Source organism: Narcine bancroftii, chromosome 11 (assembly GCF_036971445.1).
Source record: "Narcine bancroftii isolate sNarBan1 chromosome 11, sNarBan1.hap1, whole genome shotgun sequence".
Lineage (NCBI taxonomy): Eukaryota > Metazoa > Chordata > Chondrichthyes > Torpediniformes > Narcinidae > Narcine > Narcine bancroftii.
In genome coordinates, this window is record NC_091479.1 from 11,477,469 (window position 1) to 11,497,246 (window position 19,778).

Sequence of the window (19,778 nt, forward strand, 5' to 3'; positions counted from 1 at the left end):
TCATCCTTTGATGAAGGGTTCAAGCCCGAAATCTTTGCTCCACAAAGTACACTGACCAGCTGAGTTTCTCCAGCGTGGTGTTTTTACGGTAAGATGCTTTCAGTGTGAATGCTCCATGCATTATGTTTGCCACTCCTCTGATCATTATTTTAATGGAAATATTCAATTGTTAAATTTATTGCACCACACCAGACAGTCCCACATTTCGTGCATTGCCTACAAAGCTCAAATATGCCCTGGCTTCATCTTTTTTGTCCAACCTTTTTAAAATGTTACGGGTGCATCACCAACTTCAGTTGTTCATTTTTACCTTTCCCTCAAGAAGGTGCTGGTCAGCTACCTCCGTGGCTGTCCCTTTGGTGAAAATGCTCCCTGGTGCTATTGTAAAACATTTTGCAGAATTTTCTGATTTACTGCCCAGATAGGAATATCATGCACTTTAAATATATCTATTTTATTTCTAGGGTTCACCTGGCACACCAGGAAAGAATGGAATGAAGGTACAGTCATATTTGGCTCCTTTACTTTAGCAACTTTATTGTTACAGAAAATCTTTGCAGCCTGCTTCGGAGTTGCACAATCAATGCTGCCAAATCTAATATTGCAGACTAATTAATACACAGCAAAGATCTTTAGTAACGGCCAGTTATTAGTAATCTAGAGGCCTGGAGAAATAGGCAGTCAGCACGATGCTATGACAGTTCCAGCGACCCGGGTTTGAATCTTGTAAAGAGCTCGTTCATTCTCCCTGAGTCTGCGTGGCTTTCCTTTGGGCGCTTCGGTTTCCTCCCACTTTGCAAAACATGTAGGAGGTTGTAGGTTGATTGGGGTATTTGTGCAGTACGGGCTTGTGGGTCGGAAGGGCCTGTCTAAATTTAAATTTAATTTAAATACTAAATTGAAGTAGATTGGAAGTGACCTGAGCAATGTTCATCTGCACGAGATAATGGTTACCAAATGGAAACCCAACATCCAATTACGGAATTTAGCTTGGAGGACTTTTTAGAAGCTGAGATGTTTTCTAAACTTTATTGCTCCTTTATGATCAGTCTTTATTGAACTTTTTATTTGGACCGAATCCATTGTTAAGTTTGTTGATTGTCCTATACATAGATCCATAGAACATTACATCACTGAAAACAGGCCCTTCAGCCCTTCTAGTCTGTGCAAAACTATTATTCTGCCAAGTCCCACTGACCTGTGTAGCCCTCCATACCCCTCCCATCCATGTACCAAGTAACATTTTTCTGAAATGTGTAAATTGAGCCACTTCAGCTGACAGCTCGTTCCACACTCCCACCTCTGTGTGAAGAAGTTAACCCTAATGTTCCCCCTAAACTTTTCCCCTTTCACCCTTAACCCATGTCCTCTGGTTTCTATCTTACCCACCCTCAGTGGAAAAAGCCTACTTGCATTTACTCTGTATATACCCCTCATAATTTTAAATACCTCTATCAAATCTCCCCTCATTCTTCTATGCTCCAGGGTATAAAGTCTTAACCTGTTTAACCTTTCCCTGTAAATTAGTTCCTGAAGACCCAGCAACATCCTAGTAAATCTTCTCTGCACTCTTTCTATCTTATTGATATCTTTCCTGTAGTTCGGTGGCCAAAACTGCACACAGTACTCCAAACTTGTCCTCACTAATGTCTTATACAACTTAGCCATAACATCCCAACTCCTATTCTCAGAACTTTGATTTATGAAGGCCAATGTGTCAAAAGCTCTCTTATTACAACCCTGCCACTTTCAGGGAACTTTGTATCTGTATTCCCAGGTCCCTCTGTTGTACCACCCTCCTCAGTGCCCTACCATTTACCGTGCATGTCCTACCTTGATTTGTCTTTCCAAAATGCAACACTTCACACTTGTCTGAATTAAATTCCATCTGCCATTTTTCAGGCCATTTTTCCAGCCCGTCCAGATCCCTCTGCCAGCTTTGAAAACCTTCTTCACTGTCTACGATGCCTCGAACCTTTGTGTCGTCTGCACACTTGCTGATCCAATTTACCTCGTTATCATCCAGATTATTGATATAGATGACAAACCACAATGGTCTCAGGACTGATCCTTGAGACATATCACTAGTCACAGGCCTCCTGTCTCGGAAGCAATCATCCACGACCATACCCTGGCTTCTCCTGTATAGCCATTATTGAATCCAGTTTACTATCTCATCAAGAACACTGACAAACCTTCCATCTGGAACCTTGTCAAAGGCCTTACTAAAGTCCATGTAGACAGCATCCACACCCTCTCCTTCATCAAATTTTCTGGTAACCTCCTCGAAAAACTCTAACCGATTGGTTAAACACAGCCAACCACGTTAACCATCCCGAATCAGTTTCTGGCTCTCCAAATACTTGTATATCTGATCTTAGGATGCCAATAATTTAACGACTACTGACGTCAGGCTCACCAGCCTACAATTTCCTGGGTTACTTATGGAGCCTTTTCTAAACATAAATACATAAACCCAAGTACCTTGAAAGTCTTTAGTTACTGCAGCCTCCCAAGTACATAAAACACACGGTAACGACAGAGATTTTTAAAAATATCTTCCCTTCCCAGACTATATTTAATTTTATTTCTTTTCTCTTTGTTGGTGATTAATTTTTATTAATAAATTCTCAGGATTGGCTGCCCAGTTTCTTTTTTCTTAGATGAGGTGGGATTTTATATCATAATTTTATCTTTTTTTTGAAGATTTCAGTTTGAGATGAGAACATTATGCTGTAATGCAATATGTTATATTATATGATGTCCCTTTTGATTATGTTCTCCTTTTCTCCTCATATTGTCCCCCTATAACATGATTAATAAAAAAGATTGGAAAAAAAAAGAAAAAAAAATTAAAAATGATTAACAAACATCCTCAGTTGCCCAAAGTACAATAAATGGCCTGAGTCGGTGGTGCAGTTGGATCTTTGGTGATCGTGAATTCATCTTTCCATGAGGGTAGTGATAGCTTTGCGCCCGGAGGTGCCAGACTTCAAGCTGGTGTTCCTTCTGACTGAAGGTACCAGCGAGAATAGAGCCTTCCTGAGGCAGCTCCTCACGTGGATGACTTCAATGGCTGGGAAGTCGGTGCCCATGTTTAGACTTGGCTATGTTTGCTACTTGTGTTCCTGGCCATTGAGGTTGCCAAACCAGGGCATAAATGCAGTACATTCCACAGCATGGCATGCCAGTAGAAATCTGATAGAATTTGAACTTTTGAATTTTGAGAATTCAAGGCTCAAGATTCAATTTACAGGTGAGGTGCTCCCCTACTTACGAAGGTCCAGAGTTAAGATGGTTAGAATCCATACCTTCAATTTCAAAATCTGATCTGTTCCCACGCTTGTGAGATGCAGAATCCTACTTTCACCATCCAGCCATTAATTTTAGTTCGATGTTTCAAACCTTCCTCATGCCCAGCGTGCTTTCAGCTGTGTACGGTAATGGTTCCTTTTCAGTGTGGAATAAATTTAATTATAAAAATGGTAGGTGCGGTATTCTTTTCTTGACTTACAATGGGTTTGCTGGAATGTAAGTCAAGGAGCACTTGTATTGTCATGTAATAAAAACAGTGTTATATTACAGTCAGAGAATGGGAAGCAAAAGAGGGTTCCTCCCCCAGAGTCGGTGAGTGTCTGGGGATTCACCTCCAGCGCTCCCGCAGCCTCTGCTGCCCACACGGAGCCCAGTGCAAACCATCGGCGAGCCGAGCTCCAGATCCAGACCGGCAACATGATTCGGAAGCCTGCAGCGCCTTTGGTGTCCCGGTTCCGATACCTGGTAACCACCCCCCCCCCCCACCCCCAGCCAGTCTTGAGACAGTGTCCAGCAGTCCGCCACCATATTCAACAGCGTAGTGATTTTCCTTAAACTCCTTAAAACGTAAGAGGACCATCGCAGAAGTGAAATTTCTGATGCCAATCACAAACGTTTTTTGGTTCAATCCTTTGTTCTTTTTACAAAGAGGTTTCCTTTTCAGTTTAAACTTTGGAAACACCGGCATCTTCAATTAATAAATGGTTCAGTGGTGATATTGCATAGTGCGTTCTATTTCTGTTCTCAGTGATCATGAAGAAATGTGAGCAGTTTAGACCTGGTGTTTAGTTTGAGGGCCAACCATTAATTTATAAACTTTACTGTTCTCTTCCAGGGTGAGCGGGGACCTCCTGGACCGCGGGGCTTACCAGTAAGAGAACCAAGAGTGTCTTAGAATAATTTGCCCTCTGTTTGTGCACTTCAAGATCAGCACAGAAATGTGGAAAGGAATGCCTGTGGATTCCCTCCAGTCAAAGAACACTGAAAGGAAGGCAGTCATTTCATGCGGGGGTCAAATTCAGGTTCATTGTTACATGACAGGGAAACTGAAAGGAAGTATTCATCTGTTAACAGCAACTAAACCTGCAATTGGGTGACATAGATACTATTACCACAGTTTGTCCTTTAACGTACAGTCCAAATTAGCAAACCAGCAATGAACGGCATCATCCAGATTTGCCGTGGCTCTGTAATAAGAAGCAAGGGAAGCACCAGGGAGTGATGAATCTATGAAGCAGTGGAGGCGACCCCAGTAGATACACCGTATTTATTCATGTAATAGTCGATCCCATGGAACAGTCGACCCACCTTTTTTTTGGCCCAAAAATAGCATGTCTTCTGTATGAGTCTCCACCCCCCCGCATTTTTGGCCCTTGCCCACCAAAGCTCCTGATGCCCCGACCACGGATCCTCACCCCGGCCACCCACCCAGCGGAGCTCCCGACACTCCGACTGCCTGCCCATCGAGCTCCTGACGGCCCGACTGTGGATCCTTGCCCCAGCTGACCTACCAATGCCCCGAATGCGGACTTAATGCCCCGGTCCCAGACATCCAAGCTCGCAACACCTTGAACCTCTCAGGTACTTACTGTGGTCAAAAGTAATACCCAAATTTGACCCGAAAAATTGGTCCCCTAAACTCAACTATTACACAAGTCTATATGGTATTTAAGACAAGAGTGGAAGATTTTTACATTGTAGGGGAATTAAGATATATGGGGAAAAGGCAGGTCGGTGGAGATGAGCCTATCATCAGATCAGCCATGATCTCATTAAATAACAGAGCAGCTTGATGGGCCGAATGGCCGACTCCTGCTCCTATTTCTTATATTCTTAAGTTGGCTTTGAAAGGAACAACAATTAATGAAAAGATTTTTGAGAATTTAGACAAGATATTTGTAAAATTAATTGCGCAATCCCCAAGTTCGAATGTTGGAGTTGTTCATGAACCTATAAATGAACATTATTGTCTTCATTGGGACAATAAACAAAGCATCTCTGTTTTGGTGCCCAGGCATACTGACCGTGGCACATAATTCAGAATAGCTTTGAAATATCAGCCACTTCTTAATGGGGACCATAGCCATTCTTAAGTTGGGGGGGGGGGTGGGGAGGAGTCACAGACTGAAATCATAAAATTTTTTAAATGTTTTTTCTGCAGTCGGTAGGATTAAAGTACATAAAAGACCAACTAAACGTCTGCTTCACAGGGAAAGTAGTCCGTAAATTTTGAGCAGAGTCCTAATTGGCCAAAAAAAGAGGTTGAGAATGGTTGGCTTAGATCTTACTTAGAATTAGGAAACAGCATAAAGTTCAAAACACGACTCTGGAGAAGCCCAGCACCTCAAGTAGAGCTCTTTATGTAGCAAAGGTAAAGATACATAACCCACGTGTCAGGCTTGAGCCCCTCATCAAGGAATGGAAAAATGTTGGCAGGCGCCTGAACAAAATGGTGGGGGAGGGGAGGAAGGGGCAGAAGGAAGAGCATGGCCCCCAAAGGCAGGAGGTAGGAGGTGGATAAGGGAAGGTCCTCGGTTGGGGCACTTTGAGAAATGAATTAGCACCGCAACATTGTACGACAATTGAGTAGACACTTAGGGCTTTACAGCTCAGAAACAGAGCTTCGAGTCTGGCTGTTCCGAGAACTTGCCCATGCTGACTTACAGTTAAGCACCTCAGTTAGTCCCATTGACACAGTCTTAAGATGTGCAGTGATTAAGTTACTGACATGCAACCCAGAAGTCTGGGCTAACAATCCAGGGAAACAGGCTCAAAATAAAAACATAAATTCCTAAAAGTACTCACAAAGTTAGGCTGCATCGGTGGGAAGAGAAAAAGGGCCGATGTTTCATATAGACGAGCCTTCGCCTGTTGAGTATTTCCTGTGTTTAGATTTCCAGCGTCTGCGGTATTTTTTTTTGAAACAAGTTCAAATCCCCCACCATGGGATGGTGCAATTTAAATACAGTTTAAAAAAAAATCTCAAATCCAAGAATAACATTGTAATTTAGGAGAATGAGGCGGGAAGTCATTAAAACGTTTTGAATGTTGAAAGGCACGGACAGAGTAGATGCAGAAAGGTGGTTTCCGACAGTGGGAGAGTCTAGGACAGGCAAGCACAACTTCAGGATTGAAGGGTGTCTACTCAGAGAAGAAATGCGGGGAAATTTCTTCAGCCAGAAGGTGGTGAATCTGTGGAATTTGCTGCTACGGTGGTTGTGGAGGCCTTGTCATTGGGGGTTTTTAAGGCAGAAATTGATAGGTTCTTGATGAGCTGGGGCATCAAAGGTAATGGGGAGAAGGCCGGGCAGTGGGACTGAGTGGGGAAAATGGATCAGCTTGTGATTGAATGGTGGGGTTGTCTCGATGGGCTGAATAGCCTATTTCTGGGCCTATGTCTTATGGTCTAATTAAAAGAAATCTTGTTTTAGCATTGGTGACTACAAAGTGACCAGATTATTGTCAAACCCACTTCACTCACCAACATCAGGGAGGAAATTCATTGTTTCAGGTGTAGTAAAAACCCCTATAATCTGGAATTCAAGCACTGGTAGCCTCAACCAATTGGCAAAAAATAAATTGCAGAAAATCAACAGGTAAAAAAATACAGGTTTAAAATTAGCGCACCTTGCTGTTATTTCACCAGTCTCACCACAAGCAACTGGAACATTCACTTATCCAGCATCTACCAATCCCTATAGGTGCCGGATACCAGGGGTTTTACTGTATTCCACACTCACTGTAAAATGGTGACTCATGACACCATATTGATTGGGCCAGTGGTCCTATCAAAGGGAATTTATGGGTCAGCCATTGCCGTAGTGATTGAGGAAGGTGGCTCGGCATTACCTTCAAGGGAAGCTAAAATTTGACAATGTTTTGGAATCCATTGATGAATTTTTAAAAAATCCATTTTGTTATTTAATGGGATCATGCCTGATTTCTCACAACGGTTTACTAATTCTATTTACTCTTGCCTCGCAACCTCAGTTGTGGTGTTTTCAGTAAACACTCTCCCCGGATTCTCACTAGCCTTCCTCGTGTGAGGAACATTGGGACAGAAGGCGGGGGAAACAAGCGAACTGGGCCTGGTGAAAAGAATGACGTGAAATAGACTGAAGTGAGAGCATTCCAGGGAGCAAAGTCATGCAAAACATGTGGTGATGTTTTATAACCGTGATATCTGAGACGAATATAAATGCTCTGCTCTATCTATTTCTAACTAGCCTTGACAGACAATAAACTGCATAAGTAAACGTAACCATCAATGCCACAAAATATAAACCCTCTTTGCAGTTCTTTTCCCACACCTCTAACTGCTCTGGCAACACTCTAAATTTGAACCAGTCTGTTGTCAATCTCGGTATCAAATTTCATCTTCAGATCCACTTCACAACAAGTATCCACTCCAGCAGTAAGCCCCCACCTCTGAAGAATTCCATTCTGCCCTTCCCACTCCCTTAGCTCATCAGGTGCTGACACCCTTACCCAAGCATTTGTTACCTCAAGAAATGACTATTTCTAGCCATCATCCTGTGGTCTATTTCTTCTAGATTCTGTAAGCTAGAAGTAAATCACAAAAATCTGTAGACACTCTGCCACAACAGAGACCTCCCAGTAGCCAACCATTTCAATTCTGAGTCACACTCCCTCGCTCACATGTCATTCCATGGCCTGATGTACTGTTCCACCCTGACTACCCGCAGATTGGAGGAACAACACCTTATTTTCCATCTGGGCACCCTCCAGCCAGATGGCTTCTCTGCTTTCCTCTAAACTTGCTCGCCTTTTCTTTCCCCTCCCCCTTTCCAGTTCTCCCCTTCTTTCCCTCCCTCTACTAACCCAGTGATCCCTCCTCCCCCCCCAATCGCTGCTGTCCCTACCTCCTTTTTCCACCTACCATCTCCTGCCTTTGCCACCCCCCCCCGCCCCCATCTTTTTGTTCGGATGCCTGCCGTCGGTGATGAATTTTTACCTTTGCTACATAAGTGTACTGTTAATCCCACTGAGTTTTTCCAGCATTTTGTTTTGTGCAAACTAGAATTCATCCAAAATTCTGCTGTCTGTGTCCTAACATGCCAACTCTTGTGTCCATTATCCCTGTGTTAAAAGGCATTTGGTGACTTCTGATTAGCAATGACTTGACTTTAAAGGCCTCGATCCATCTATGACCTTGGGCCTCCTATCTCTGTGATCCCTGACTCTTCTCACTCCAACCATCTCCTCAACCCTAAATTTAATTGCGTCAACAAAGGAAGTTGTATTTTCAGCTGCCGAATTCCTAAACTCTGGAATTTTCTCCCTAAACCTCTCCACCTCCCATTCCTTCTTTACAAATCTACCTCTTTGACCAACCTTTTGGGTATTGGAGTTTTGTATGTAAATGGGGCAGCAGCTCACTGGTGTAGCGAGTGGAGGGGCTGCCTCGAAGGATGTACTGGCTTTGAGGCAGTTCAGAGGAGGTTCGTCAGGTTGATTCTAGAGGTTATTTCCTGTTAACCTATCAGGTGAGATTGAGTTGTCTGGGGCTGTACTCGCTGGAATTTAAGAATGAGAGAGGATCTGATAGAAATGTATAAAATTATGAAAGGCATAGATAAGATTGAGATAGGTAAGTTGTTCCCATTGGTGGGGGAGACCAGAACTAGGGGACACAGCCTCAAGATCCAGGGGAGTAGATTTAGGACGGAGATGAGAAGGAACTGCTTTTCCCAAAGGGTGATGAATCTAGAATTTGATGTCCATTGAAGCAGTGGAGGCGACCTCTGTGAACATATTTTAAGACAAGATTGGATAGATCTTTTACCAAGTAGGGAAATTAAGGCAGGTAGGTGGGGATGGGCCTATCGTCAGATCAGCCATGATCTCACTGAAAGGCAGAGCAGGCTCAATGGGCCGAATGGCCAACTCTTGCTCCTGTTTCTTATGTTCTCGGAGTTCCAACCTGTGACACTGTCTGTGTGGAGTTTGCATGCTTTTCTACCCCTGCTCCTATTCTCATAAGAAGTAGGAGCAGGCCATCCGGCCCATCGAGCCTGCTCCCGCATCCAAAGATGTATTTCTCCAACTTATCCCCGTCGTGCAAGTGAATAGCAGGATATAGTGGAAGTGACGGGTTTGTAGGGAGAACGAGATCAGAGAAAAAGCATTAGTTGGGAAATGGACTTTTTTCTGGCCCAATAAATATGGGGCATGTTTCTGACGCTGAATCAGAATTTTATTATCATGAACATGTCACAAAATTCATTATGTTGTGGTGCAGATATCGCAATAAATTACATTAAAAAATAAATTAGCGCAAAGAGAAGAGAAAGTGAGATGTTGTCTGTGGTTCATTGTCCATTCAGAAATCTGTTTTTTTGTGCCGCTGGCTGTTCGTCTTCAGGCCCCTGTGAAGCAGTGTGAAGAGGGCATGGCCTGGGTGGTGAGGGCCCTTGAGAGTAAAAGATGTTATTGAGTGGCAGAGCGGGCATGCGGCCTAAGTCTGCTTTGATTTTTAAAAAATGTCTTGAACAATGAACATCCTCTTGTGCTTCTCAGAGGGTTTATATTTACTGCAAAACTGATAATTATCCTTCAATATGTTCTGCAAGCCTCCTTAGATTCTTATAGATAGCTCCCAAAATCAGGCATCAGGTTCCAATTCTGCACCAGTTATTTTTTAAATGTTCTTCACTTGAATATACATTTGTGTTTCTCTGTTTCATGTTTTGTTTGATAAAGCTCTTTGCTTTATCTTTGCTCCTATGCTATATAAATGGCAGTGGAAATCTGAAACAAAGGGCTGGAAACACTAAGCACATCAGGCAACATCTGAAGAAGGGTGGCGAGCCCGAAATGCTAACTCGGTTTCTCTCTCCACAGATGCTCCCTGTGGTTGTGATCTGCATAAGTTGTGGTTGAGAGGCATGGGCTTTGATCACTCACAAAATCAGAATCAGGTTTACTGGCCGGTTAGGGTAGCGGTTAGCGCCACACTGCTGCAGCTCCAGCAATCAGGACCGCGGTTTCGAACCCCAAACTTTCTGTCAGGAGTTTGTACGTTCCTCCCCGTGTCTGTGTGGGTTTCCTCTGGGTGCTCCAGTTTCCTCCCACCATTTGAAGCATACCGAGTCCGTAGGTCAATTGCATTTGACGCCATTAGTATATCGCCCAGCACCCTTTACAGTATGGAAGGAAAAAACAACTATTATTCATTTAAACCCTGTGCCAGATATTTTGTTTTGATGTGTGCATTGAGTAGGTTCTTCTTCTTTGGCTTGGCTTCGCGAACGAAGATTTATGGAGGGGGTAAAAAGTCCACGTCAGCTGCAGGCTCGTTTGTGGCTGACAAGTCCGATGCGGGACAGGCAGACACGGTTGCAGGGGAAAATTGGTGGGTTGGGGTTGGGTGTTGGGTTTTTCCTCCTTTGCCTTTTGTCAGTGAGGTGGGCTCTGCGGTCTTCTTCAAAGGAGGTTGCTGCCCGCCGAACTGTGAGGCGCCAAGATGCACGGTTTGAGGCGTTATCAGCCCACTGGCGGTGGTCAATGGGGCAGGCACCAAGAGATTTCTTTAGGCAGTCCTTGTACCTTTTCTTTGGTGCACCTCTGTCACGGTGGCCAGTGGAGAGCTCGCCATATAACACGATCTTGGGAAGGCGATGGTCCTCCATTCTGGAGACGTGACCCATCCAGCGCAGCTGGATGAATATGCGTGTGTCTATATGTCACACGAGTCATGTGTGTGTTGTGTTATATACAGTAAAACCCCTGGTATCTGGCATCTATGGGGAATGGTAGGTGCTGGATAAGTGAATATTCCAGTTGTCTGAGATTGCGTGTTGCTTAATTGGCAAAGCCCACCAAATTAAAGCTGTATTTTGTACCTATTCTTTTGCCAGTTGCTTGAATTCTGGATAACAGGGGTTTTACTGTACAGCTTTTGTGTGTGTGGTATGTCCTGCAATCCCCATTCTGCTAAAGACTCCACACCTATACACTCCATCAATACCTCGACGTGCTGAGCGTTTCCAGCATAAGATGTTAACTCATGCCCATGCCTAGAATTGCGTGTAGGGAGAAGCCTCTTATGCCGTCTCAACAGCACTTGCACAAAAGCAACAGCTGCTACACCTGGAAATATTTTGTTTTCTCTCCAGTTTAATGCAACTTTGATGGTACACCGCATAGATTACTGACATGCACAAGTGCTTTTAACTTCAACACAGGAAGTCTACAAAAGCATTGAGATGAAACGACAACAGAAATGGAATTTGAAAGAAATAGGAAGAAAAGATCAGTCTGTCCGTGTATGAATCACGTGCAAAATGAATTGCTGTCTCAACTCCGCACATCGAAATTACAGATTGTCGCCGATCTACGATGGTCCAACTTTGAATTTTCGAAGTTACAATGGTCCAGATCCGTACTTTTGATTTCAAGTTCTGACGTCCCCGTGCTTGTGATATGAGGCAGGCTACTCTCGCACAATTTTAGGCGATGACAGCATCACGCACGAGAGTAGCGTACAGCATTCTCTCTTGCGATGCTGACTCAACTACACTCACGGTCGCTGCATTCAACACTCAACACGTTGTATTCAACACTTAATTATAAAAAAGGAAGGTGCGGAATTCTTTTTCGAGTTATGATTTTTTTCGACCTACAATGGGAGTGCCGGAAAGGAACCCCATTGTAAGTCAGGGACTACCCGTATATTTTAATTGCGGTTTTACCTTCAGTATCAGCGACATGAAGTGATCAGTGATAGCAGTTGCAATGGTGTGTTCCGCAGGCAGGGCAAAATCTGAATTACTGCACTGAGGGATGAAGGAACCTAAATTCTTGCTTTAGCCTAATGCGGCTCAAATTTTAATTTTAAATTTAGACATACAGCACGGCAACAGGATATTTCAGCCCACGAGTCTGTGCCGCCCAATTTACACCCCATTAACCTATACCCCCGGAACGTTTTGAACGATGGGAGTAAATCGGAAGCCCCCGAGAAAAACCCACACAGGCATGGGGAGAACGTACAAAATCCTTATAGGCAGTGCAGGATTTAAACCCTGATCCTAATCGCTGGCGCTGTAAAGGTATTGCGCCAACTATTCTGACCCGTACAACACATTAGCAACTGACCGTGTATCATTAAGTAGGAATCTAAATGTGGTTTAACAGCATTTCTGACTGGAAAAACTAAATTAGCAAACCCCACCACATGCAGATATTCCTGTGAGCTTCAGATCATATGATCGAGTGGAAAGAGAGATGATTTCTGTTGATTGGAGAGTCAGGGCCTTGGCTTCCAAGAGTGGCTTGAGGAAGCACTCCTGGACGCCTATTTGGAAATCCTCAAATATTGGATTGACTGTCATTTTAAAGTGGGATTTTAGGGATAACCAAGTAAATGATCTCCCGGGATCCGGGCACGAAGAGGTGCTTCCCGTGGAACCAGCCAGTCGCAATAGGTGACCGGCCCTTCGGCCCGACAGTGCACGCCTTGCTCTCGTTGCATTCTTGTGAGAAGTCGTCAGCTCAATCCACGGATTGCTCCACAAACTTCTTAAAGAAATGAAGTGAGTGTGCTAGGCTTAGCTTATATGTGTTTGTTTGAAGGAGGGAACATTAAACTTATCTCCGGGAATGACAAACAGGTTAAAGGAGTGGAACACTTATCTTTGTCGCATGTACCTGGGATTATAATCTGCATATCCCAATTCCCAACGTTATAATAATGCAACACTTAAAAAGTGTTTTGTCGATTCTGAAGTGCTAGAGGAAATTGTGGGGCCATGAAAAGCTACTGAGAAATTCCAGCAAGTTTGTTTTAACCTTTCTCATTGGCGTTTGTGAAACGGTATGCTGAAATTCAGGGAGCATACAAGTTTCGTTTCCTCAGTTAACGAACGATGAGGAAAACAGACGTTTATTGAACAAATAATATATGAAGTGGATTACCGCAGGATTGAAAGGTTAATAAGAGCTGGCACGGTAAAATGCTTTCACTGTGCTCAACAGCTGAGCTGTGTATTGCCGATGCAAATTCAAGTATAACTGAACGTGTTGCAGAATCATCTGTTTTCAGGGATGGAGCGTGGCCTTAGCAGTGAGCGCAATCTTATTTCAGTGCCAGTGAGCTGGGTTCAATTCTGGGGCTGCCCGTGAGGAGCTTGTCTGTTTTTTTCCTGCGACCTGCGTGGGTTTCCTCTGGGCGCTCCGGCTTCCTCCCATGTTCCGAAGACATATGGGGTTTTTAAATTTAAGAATAAATAAAATTTAGACACGCAGCACGGTAACAGGCCATTTCGGCCCATGAGTCTGTGCCACCCAATTGACCTACAACCCCAGTACGTTTCGAATGGTGGGAGGAAACTGGAGCACCCGAGGAAAACCCACACAGACACGGGGGAGAACATACAAACTCCTTACAGACAGTGCGGGATTTGGACCCCGGTCCCGACCTCTGGCTTTTTAAAGGCATTGCTATGCCGACCGTGCCGCCTACAGCACAAGATAACTACTGACAATGCTCCAATGTGGTGGAGAAACTCAGCAGGTCGCACGGCAGATAGGAGACAAAGGGTTAAAACCAACGTTTCGGGCCTGAGTCCTCAAGATTCGAGTAATAAAGCAGGCAGATGCCTGAATGAAAAGGTAGGAGAGGAGGGAAGAAGCGGCAGGGAAGGTGAACAGGCAAGAGGTCATGAGTGGAAGGGTAGAAGAGGAAAAAAACTGAGAAGTTATAGTGGAGGGGGGTAGCCTCTGTGTGGAGAGGGAAGGGGCAGGAAGCTGGAGGAAAGGAAAGAGAGGGATTGGGAAAGAGAGACAGGGAAGAGGCCTAATGGAAACTGGAGGTCAGTTAATGCTATCTGGTTGGAGTGTGCCCAGCCGGAATATTAGGGGTTAGTTGGGTAATTTGTCACATGGGTGTAATTTGGCAACATGGTCTTGTAGGCTGGAAGGGCCTGCATCTTAAGATTTTTTTAAAAGGTTCTGCGAGAGGTATTTTAATCTTGTCCATCCTGATCAACCTACTGGGTTTGCCACAAATGCTGGCACGCTTCCTACTCATTGGCATTAAATCGATGGCCAATATGGAGAATAATGCTGTAAAAATGGCTAATAGAATATTATTGGTTACTGCATTGGAGTTCCTTTCATTTGGCAGGGTCCCCCAGGGTCATTTGATTTTCTCCTGCTGTTGATGGCTGACATCAGACACGACATAATCGAACTGCAGGAGCGAATATTTGGTGAACGACGGGGTATCACTATCGACACTTTGCCCCTGGATGCACAAGACACGGGATCCGGGCACGAAGAGGTGTTTCCCGTGGAATCAGCCAGTCGCGATAGGTGACCAGCCCTTCGGCCTGACAGTGCACGCCTTGCTCTCGTTGCATTCTTGTGAGAAGTCGTCAGCTCAATCCACGGATTGCTCCACAAACTATTTATATAAATGAAGTGAACGTGCTATGCTTAGCTTATATTTGTTTGTTTGAAGGAGGGAACATTAAACTTTTCTACTGTCATGCATTCCCACTTAGAAGCCAGTCGTTTATCACTCTGTACTCCAATGCTTACTTCAATAACTCTGGACAACGAAGATTTTGCTTCCTGAACACTTTTGGGTGTATTTTATGGATTTTGAGCCGCTGATCACGGTCAGGTAGCATTTTTTAGATACAGTGTATAATCTATTTTTTATGATTTCCTGTTATATGTTAAGTCTACTTCAAGTGTCATTTGAAAATCTATTGCCTGCATTCACACTTGGACTCCTTCCCGGCTGATCCTGGTGCGGTCAGTGGCGAACACGGTGAAAGGTTTCACCAGGACATTGCGACCAAAGAAAAGCAGGCAATTGGAATCCATCGACACTGGGCGACTATTCTTGGACACTGACACAAGAGGCATCAGATGCTGAGTACAAACGAAAACCAGCAGCAAAGCATTTTTAGGTTGGTTGAACTAACGCAATGTGTCAGCGTCACGATGGGATTAAACACGCTAAATTCAATAAAAGTTAATTTTATGTTTCTCCAACTTCCTACATGACATAAATCTGAAATTATTTTTGTGTTCAGCTTGAAGTTGTCTAGCATAATCCCCAATTTCTTTCAGGAACCAAACCTTTTGAAAAAAAAATTGTTGTCCATTGTAGGTCCTTATGTTTGTTTACAAAGTCCCACACAGCGTCACTTACCCTTTACATCTTTGGCTAATTACCTGGATCTGATTCTGACCCAAACCCTTCTCGATGTCCTTACTCCTTGACCACATCTTTGGTCACTTCTACCGTACAGATGAAGCACTTGGTATGTTTTATTTTATTAAAAAGCTTGTTATAAATAGCTCCTGGCTGATTTTTGCTGATTGTTGGTTAATATGTCTAAGCTCAATGGGTAAAGGTAAAGGTTCCATTATTGTCAACATCCGTGAAATTCTTTAACTTTTGTCTACCGTAAGGCAGACAGAGAGTCGCCACTTTGTCCAGCGCCCCTCACAGAAACTCATAGCGCCTAGGTGGTCTGACCTCAGAAGCTAAGCAGGCTCTGGCTTGGTCAGTATTTGGAGGGGAGACCGCCCGGGAACACCAGGCGCTATGGGTTTCTGTGAGGGGAGCTGGACAAAGTGGCGACTCTCTGTCTGCCTTATGGTAGACAAAAGTTAAAGAATTTCACGGAGGTTGACAATAATGGAACCTTTACCTTTACCCATTGACTAGCCAGAAACTCTAATTAGTAAAAACAAAGAGAAATGCTGGAGGCACTCAGTTTGTTTCATAGCATCCATAGGGACGTAAAGTGGAGACCCCATCCTCAATTTCGCATTCGACAGTTTCAGTTACCAGCGGTCTGAAACTGATCCGACTGACCCACTCTTTCTCCACAGACCTTATCAGTTCCAACTAATTCCACTGCCCCGTGCTCTCCCCACATCTCTGTGTCGGTCCCCACAATGATCCCACTACCCCGTCTCTCTCCACAGCCCTGAGTCGGTCGCCACACTGATCTCCACTTACAAATTAAAAAGTTTACAGGTACTCTACAGTATCCCATATAGCTTTGCTAAATATATAACATGGTGTTCGCACAACATCCACATTGCATAATGCCCAATTTCACAGAACGCATCGTGGATGTTAAGCGGCGTGTTTCAATCTCTAATATAGTGCCAATTTGCATGAAAGGGTTGGCCATAAAGGACATGTTACTGAGCCAATAAAGAGTGAGAAAATGCAGTAAATAGTGGTTAGAGACCACATTCAACTCAATTTGGCAGAAGCAGATGATAACATGAACAAAGACGTTAAGTGTCTGGTTTACAATCTGGGCAAAGAAAAGAGCCAGACTGTCTGATCTCCGAATGGTTAAGTGGTAACCTTGTTATATAATGGAATATACCATTCCAGCTTCCAAGGTTGCTATCAAATTTCAGCACCCACTAAACGTGAGAAACAGAGCTGCTGTTCAGGTGAGAGGTGAGTATGGGAGATTTCTCCCACAAAAAAAGCAAAAGCTGTTCAATTAATTACTCTAAGACATTCACTGTATAAACCTGCTGGCCAAGAGTGCCCAGAGATCATTACATCACTAACACAGGCTATAGCTCCCTCGTAACTCTGCCCAAACATCAGTAACCACTGCCAATCACATATTCACTGATCAGCTCATCTCCTGATGAAGGCTTTATCCATACTGCTAACTACACTTCTACAGGCCCTATTCATTAGGATGAAGGCTCTTCGATCTTCCCCTGTTGCCTTTCCCCTTACTCTCTCTCTTCCCTTTTCCCTCTATCTCCTTTCACAGAGCCAAAATCAATTTCTCACCTCTCATCACATCCTTTTGTTGGTCTGAACACCTCCCTCTGCCATCTTCAGTCTTTTTTCTGACACCTTCCCATTCTTTGCTTATTCCTTGAAGAAGGTATAAGGGGAGCATGGCTGGCGTAGCGGTTAGCGCCACGCTGTAACTGCGCCAGTGACCGAGACTGGGATTCGAATCCCACGCTGTCTGTAAGGAGTTTGTACGTTCTCCTTGAGTCAGTGTGAGTTTCCTCTGGGAGCTACCCTTCAAAACATACCGGGGGTCTTAGGTCAAATGGATGTAATTGGCTATCTTTGCGTTGTGTGAGGCCGGCTGAGTTTCTCCAGCATTTCTGCATTTTTTACTACAAACACAGCATCTGCAGACCTTCATATTTCACGGCCTGAGGCATTTTCTCTTGTGTCTCTTTCCACAGATGCTACTTGATCTGCTGAGTATTCCTGCTTTTATTCCCAACTGGTCATTATTCCTCATTCTGCTCTCAGTTCCGTTGGCTCAGTGGTCAAAACTCTTGGCCACCTTTTCAAATCCTTCCCTGCTGTTGTTCCTCCTGCTCAACAATATTTTCCCCTGACCTGTACCCACGAAGATGTTTCTGCCTCTCACTTAGTTCTAAACATAGACCTCTGCCATTTCCAGCTTCCAAGGTTCTGAGCTTTGACGTTCTTTCCCTGAATCTCCTCCCATCTTTTTTACTTAAAACAGTGGTTCTCAACCTTTCTTTCTCCCTTGTACACCACCTTAAGTAATCCCTTACTAACCACAGAGCACTTATAGCATCCTGTGAAGCCAAATGTCCCATGGCACCCTGAAATGAGGGGACTATAAATAAAAAGTGCTGTACTTTCTAAACGTATACAAATAACCTTGAATAAAATCTGGGATGTGCACTTTAATTACATGTGAATTGTTTGATTACAAATTTAAAAGTGGAGCAAATAAAGGAAAAAAGTGTCTTTGTCCCAAACATTATGGACAGCACTGTAAATAACCAATGTTTTGGACCTGAGCCATAGGTGCTTTGTGGTAAGTAAGGGATCACTTAATTATTTTTTTAAATTTTGACACAGCACGAACAGGCTCTTTTGGCCCATGCTGTCCAATTGACTGATATCCCTGGTACGTTTTGAACAGTGGGAGGAAATTGGAGCCTCCGGGGGAAATCCCGTGCAGACACGGGGAGAACATACAGACAGCGCCAGATTCCATCTGGGATCAGTGGCGCTGAAACTGTGCTTCACTAATTACTACGCTAACCGTAGTGCGTGAGCAGGAAATAAAAAGGTTGAGAACCACTGACCTATGCCTTTGACCAAGGTTTTTGTTGAATGTATCTTTAAGTACCTTAATGTGAAACAAGGAAGTCTGCTTCCAGAGTGATTGTAGTAAATACATAAACATGCTGGAGAAACTCAGTGTCCATAGAGGTCTATGACGAATGTTTGGGCCTGAGCCCTTTGTCAATGTATGAGCAAAAAGTAGTCAGGCATCTGAACAAAAAAGTAGGGGGAGCAAGGAAGAAAGGACAGAGGAGGGACATAGGCTGACAGCCTATGATAGGTGGGGGCAAGAGAGAAGAACTCAGAATTGATTGGGAGAGGAGGGTGAATGCAGAGCTCGGAGAAAGGAGACAGAAGGATAAAGGAAATCCCAATTTCCCCTGTCTCTCTCACTTCCTTCCAGCTCTGCATTAACAGAACCACCCCCTTCCCCTGAGAAGTTCTCAGCTTTTCTCTCCTGTGCCCCCCCCCCCCCCCCATCCATGTCCACTCATGGCCCTTGGCTATTGGCCTGTGCTTCTCCCTCTACCTTTTTATTCAGACTCCGGCCTGCTTTTTGCTCAAACCTTGATGAAGGGCTCAGCCCCGAAACGTTGGTTATGCATCTTTGATTCCTATGGAATCTGTGGGACCTCCTGAGTTTCTCCAGCAATTTTATATATTTAAATACAGTGCAACTCCGATTATCCGAAATCGGATTACCCAAATTCCTCGGTTATCCGAAATTTTTTGGAGCCGGAAGTGACCCGTCTGTCTAGCTCCAAAAATATTTTTAGATAAGTGAGAATTTCATTAAAATCAGAAATCCTCATTATCCAAAAATTTTCGAAGCCGAAATTATGTCATTTCGCCTCTAGAAAATTTTCGGATAAATGAAGATGTCGGAAACAATCATTAGTCCTCAGTTATCCAAAACTTTTTCAGAGCCAAATGGTTCTGGTTGAAAAAATTTGGAAAAACGTCTGAGTAGAATTTTGAGTTTTTTGGTGTTGGATTGATCTTATTTTAGTGAGAATTAAATATTATTTCATGCTTTAAAAGCCTTCCCTTGTTGTTTGGTGTTGTTTAAACACTTTTACAAGTGATTTGCTGTTGCTACTGGGCTGTTTTAAAAAAATGACCGGTTCTCTGAAAATATCGTTTATCCAAAATAGGCCCAGTCCCAACTATTTTGGCTAATCGGAGTTGTACGGTATCTTGATGTTAATTTGTAGTTGGATAATGGTCTGGTGGTGAGCCAGTGAAGGATTCCACGTATCTGGAAGCAGATTTTGATGATTACAACCAAGTCAGCTGATAACTTTTCATCACCTGAGATTGCAAGGTGACATGACTACTCAATCGTTAGACCTGCCAATTTCCACATAAC

At 43.8% G+C, this 19,778-nt stretch overlaps 1 protein-coding gene across 2 annotated transcripts in view; it reads left to right on the forward strand.

Moving 5' to 3' along the window:
• LOC138745519 (collagen and calcium-binding EGF domain-containing protein 1-like) overlaps positions 1–15,342 on the forward strand; it is a 113,019-nt gene extending 97,677 nt beyond the window's left edge. Inside the window, exons 8-10 of one of the 2 annotated variants that reach the window (XM_069902614.1) lie at positions 465–500; positions 4,151–4,186; positions 14,465–15,342. In XM_069902614.1, coding sequence (XP_069758715.1) covers positions 465–500; positions 4,151–4,186; positions 14,465–14,656 — 264 coding nt within the window. In that variant the 3' untranslated portion in view covers positions 14,657–15,342. The remainder of the gene's footprint in view (positions 1–464; positions 501–4,150; positions 4,187–14,464) is intronic. The other variant, XM_069902615.1, reaches the window with a different exon arrangement.
• The last annotated feature ends 4,436 nt before the right edge of the window (positions 15,343–19,778 follow it).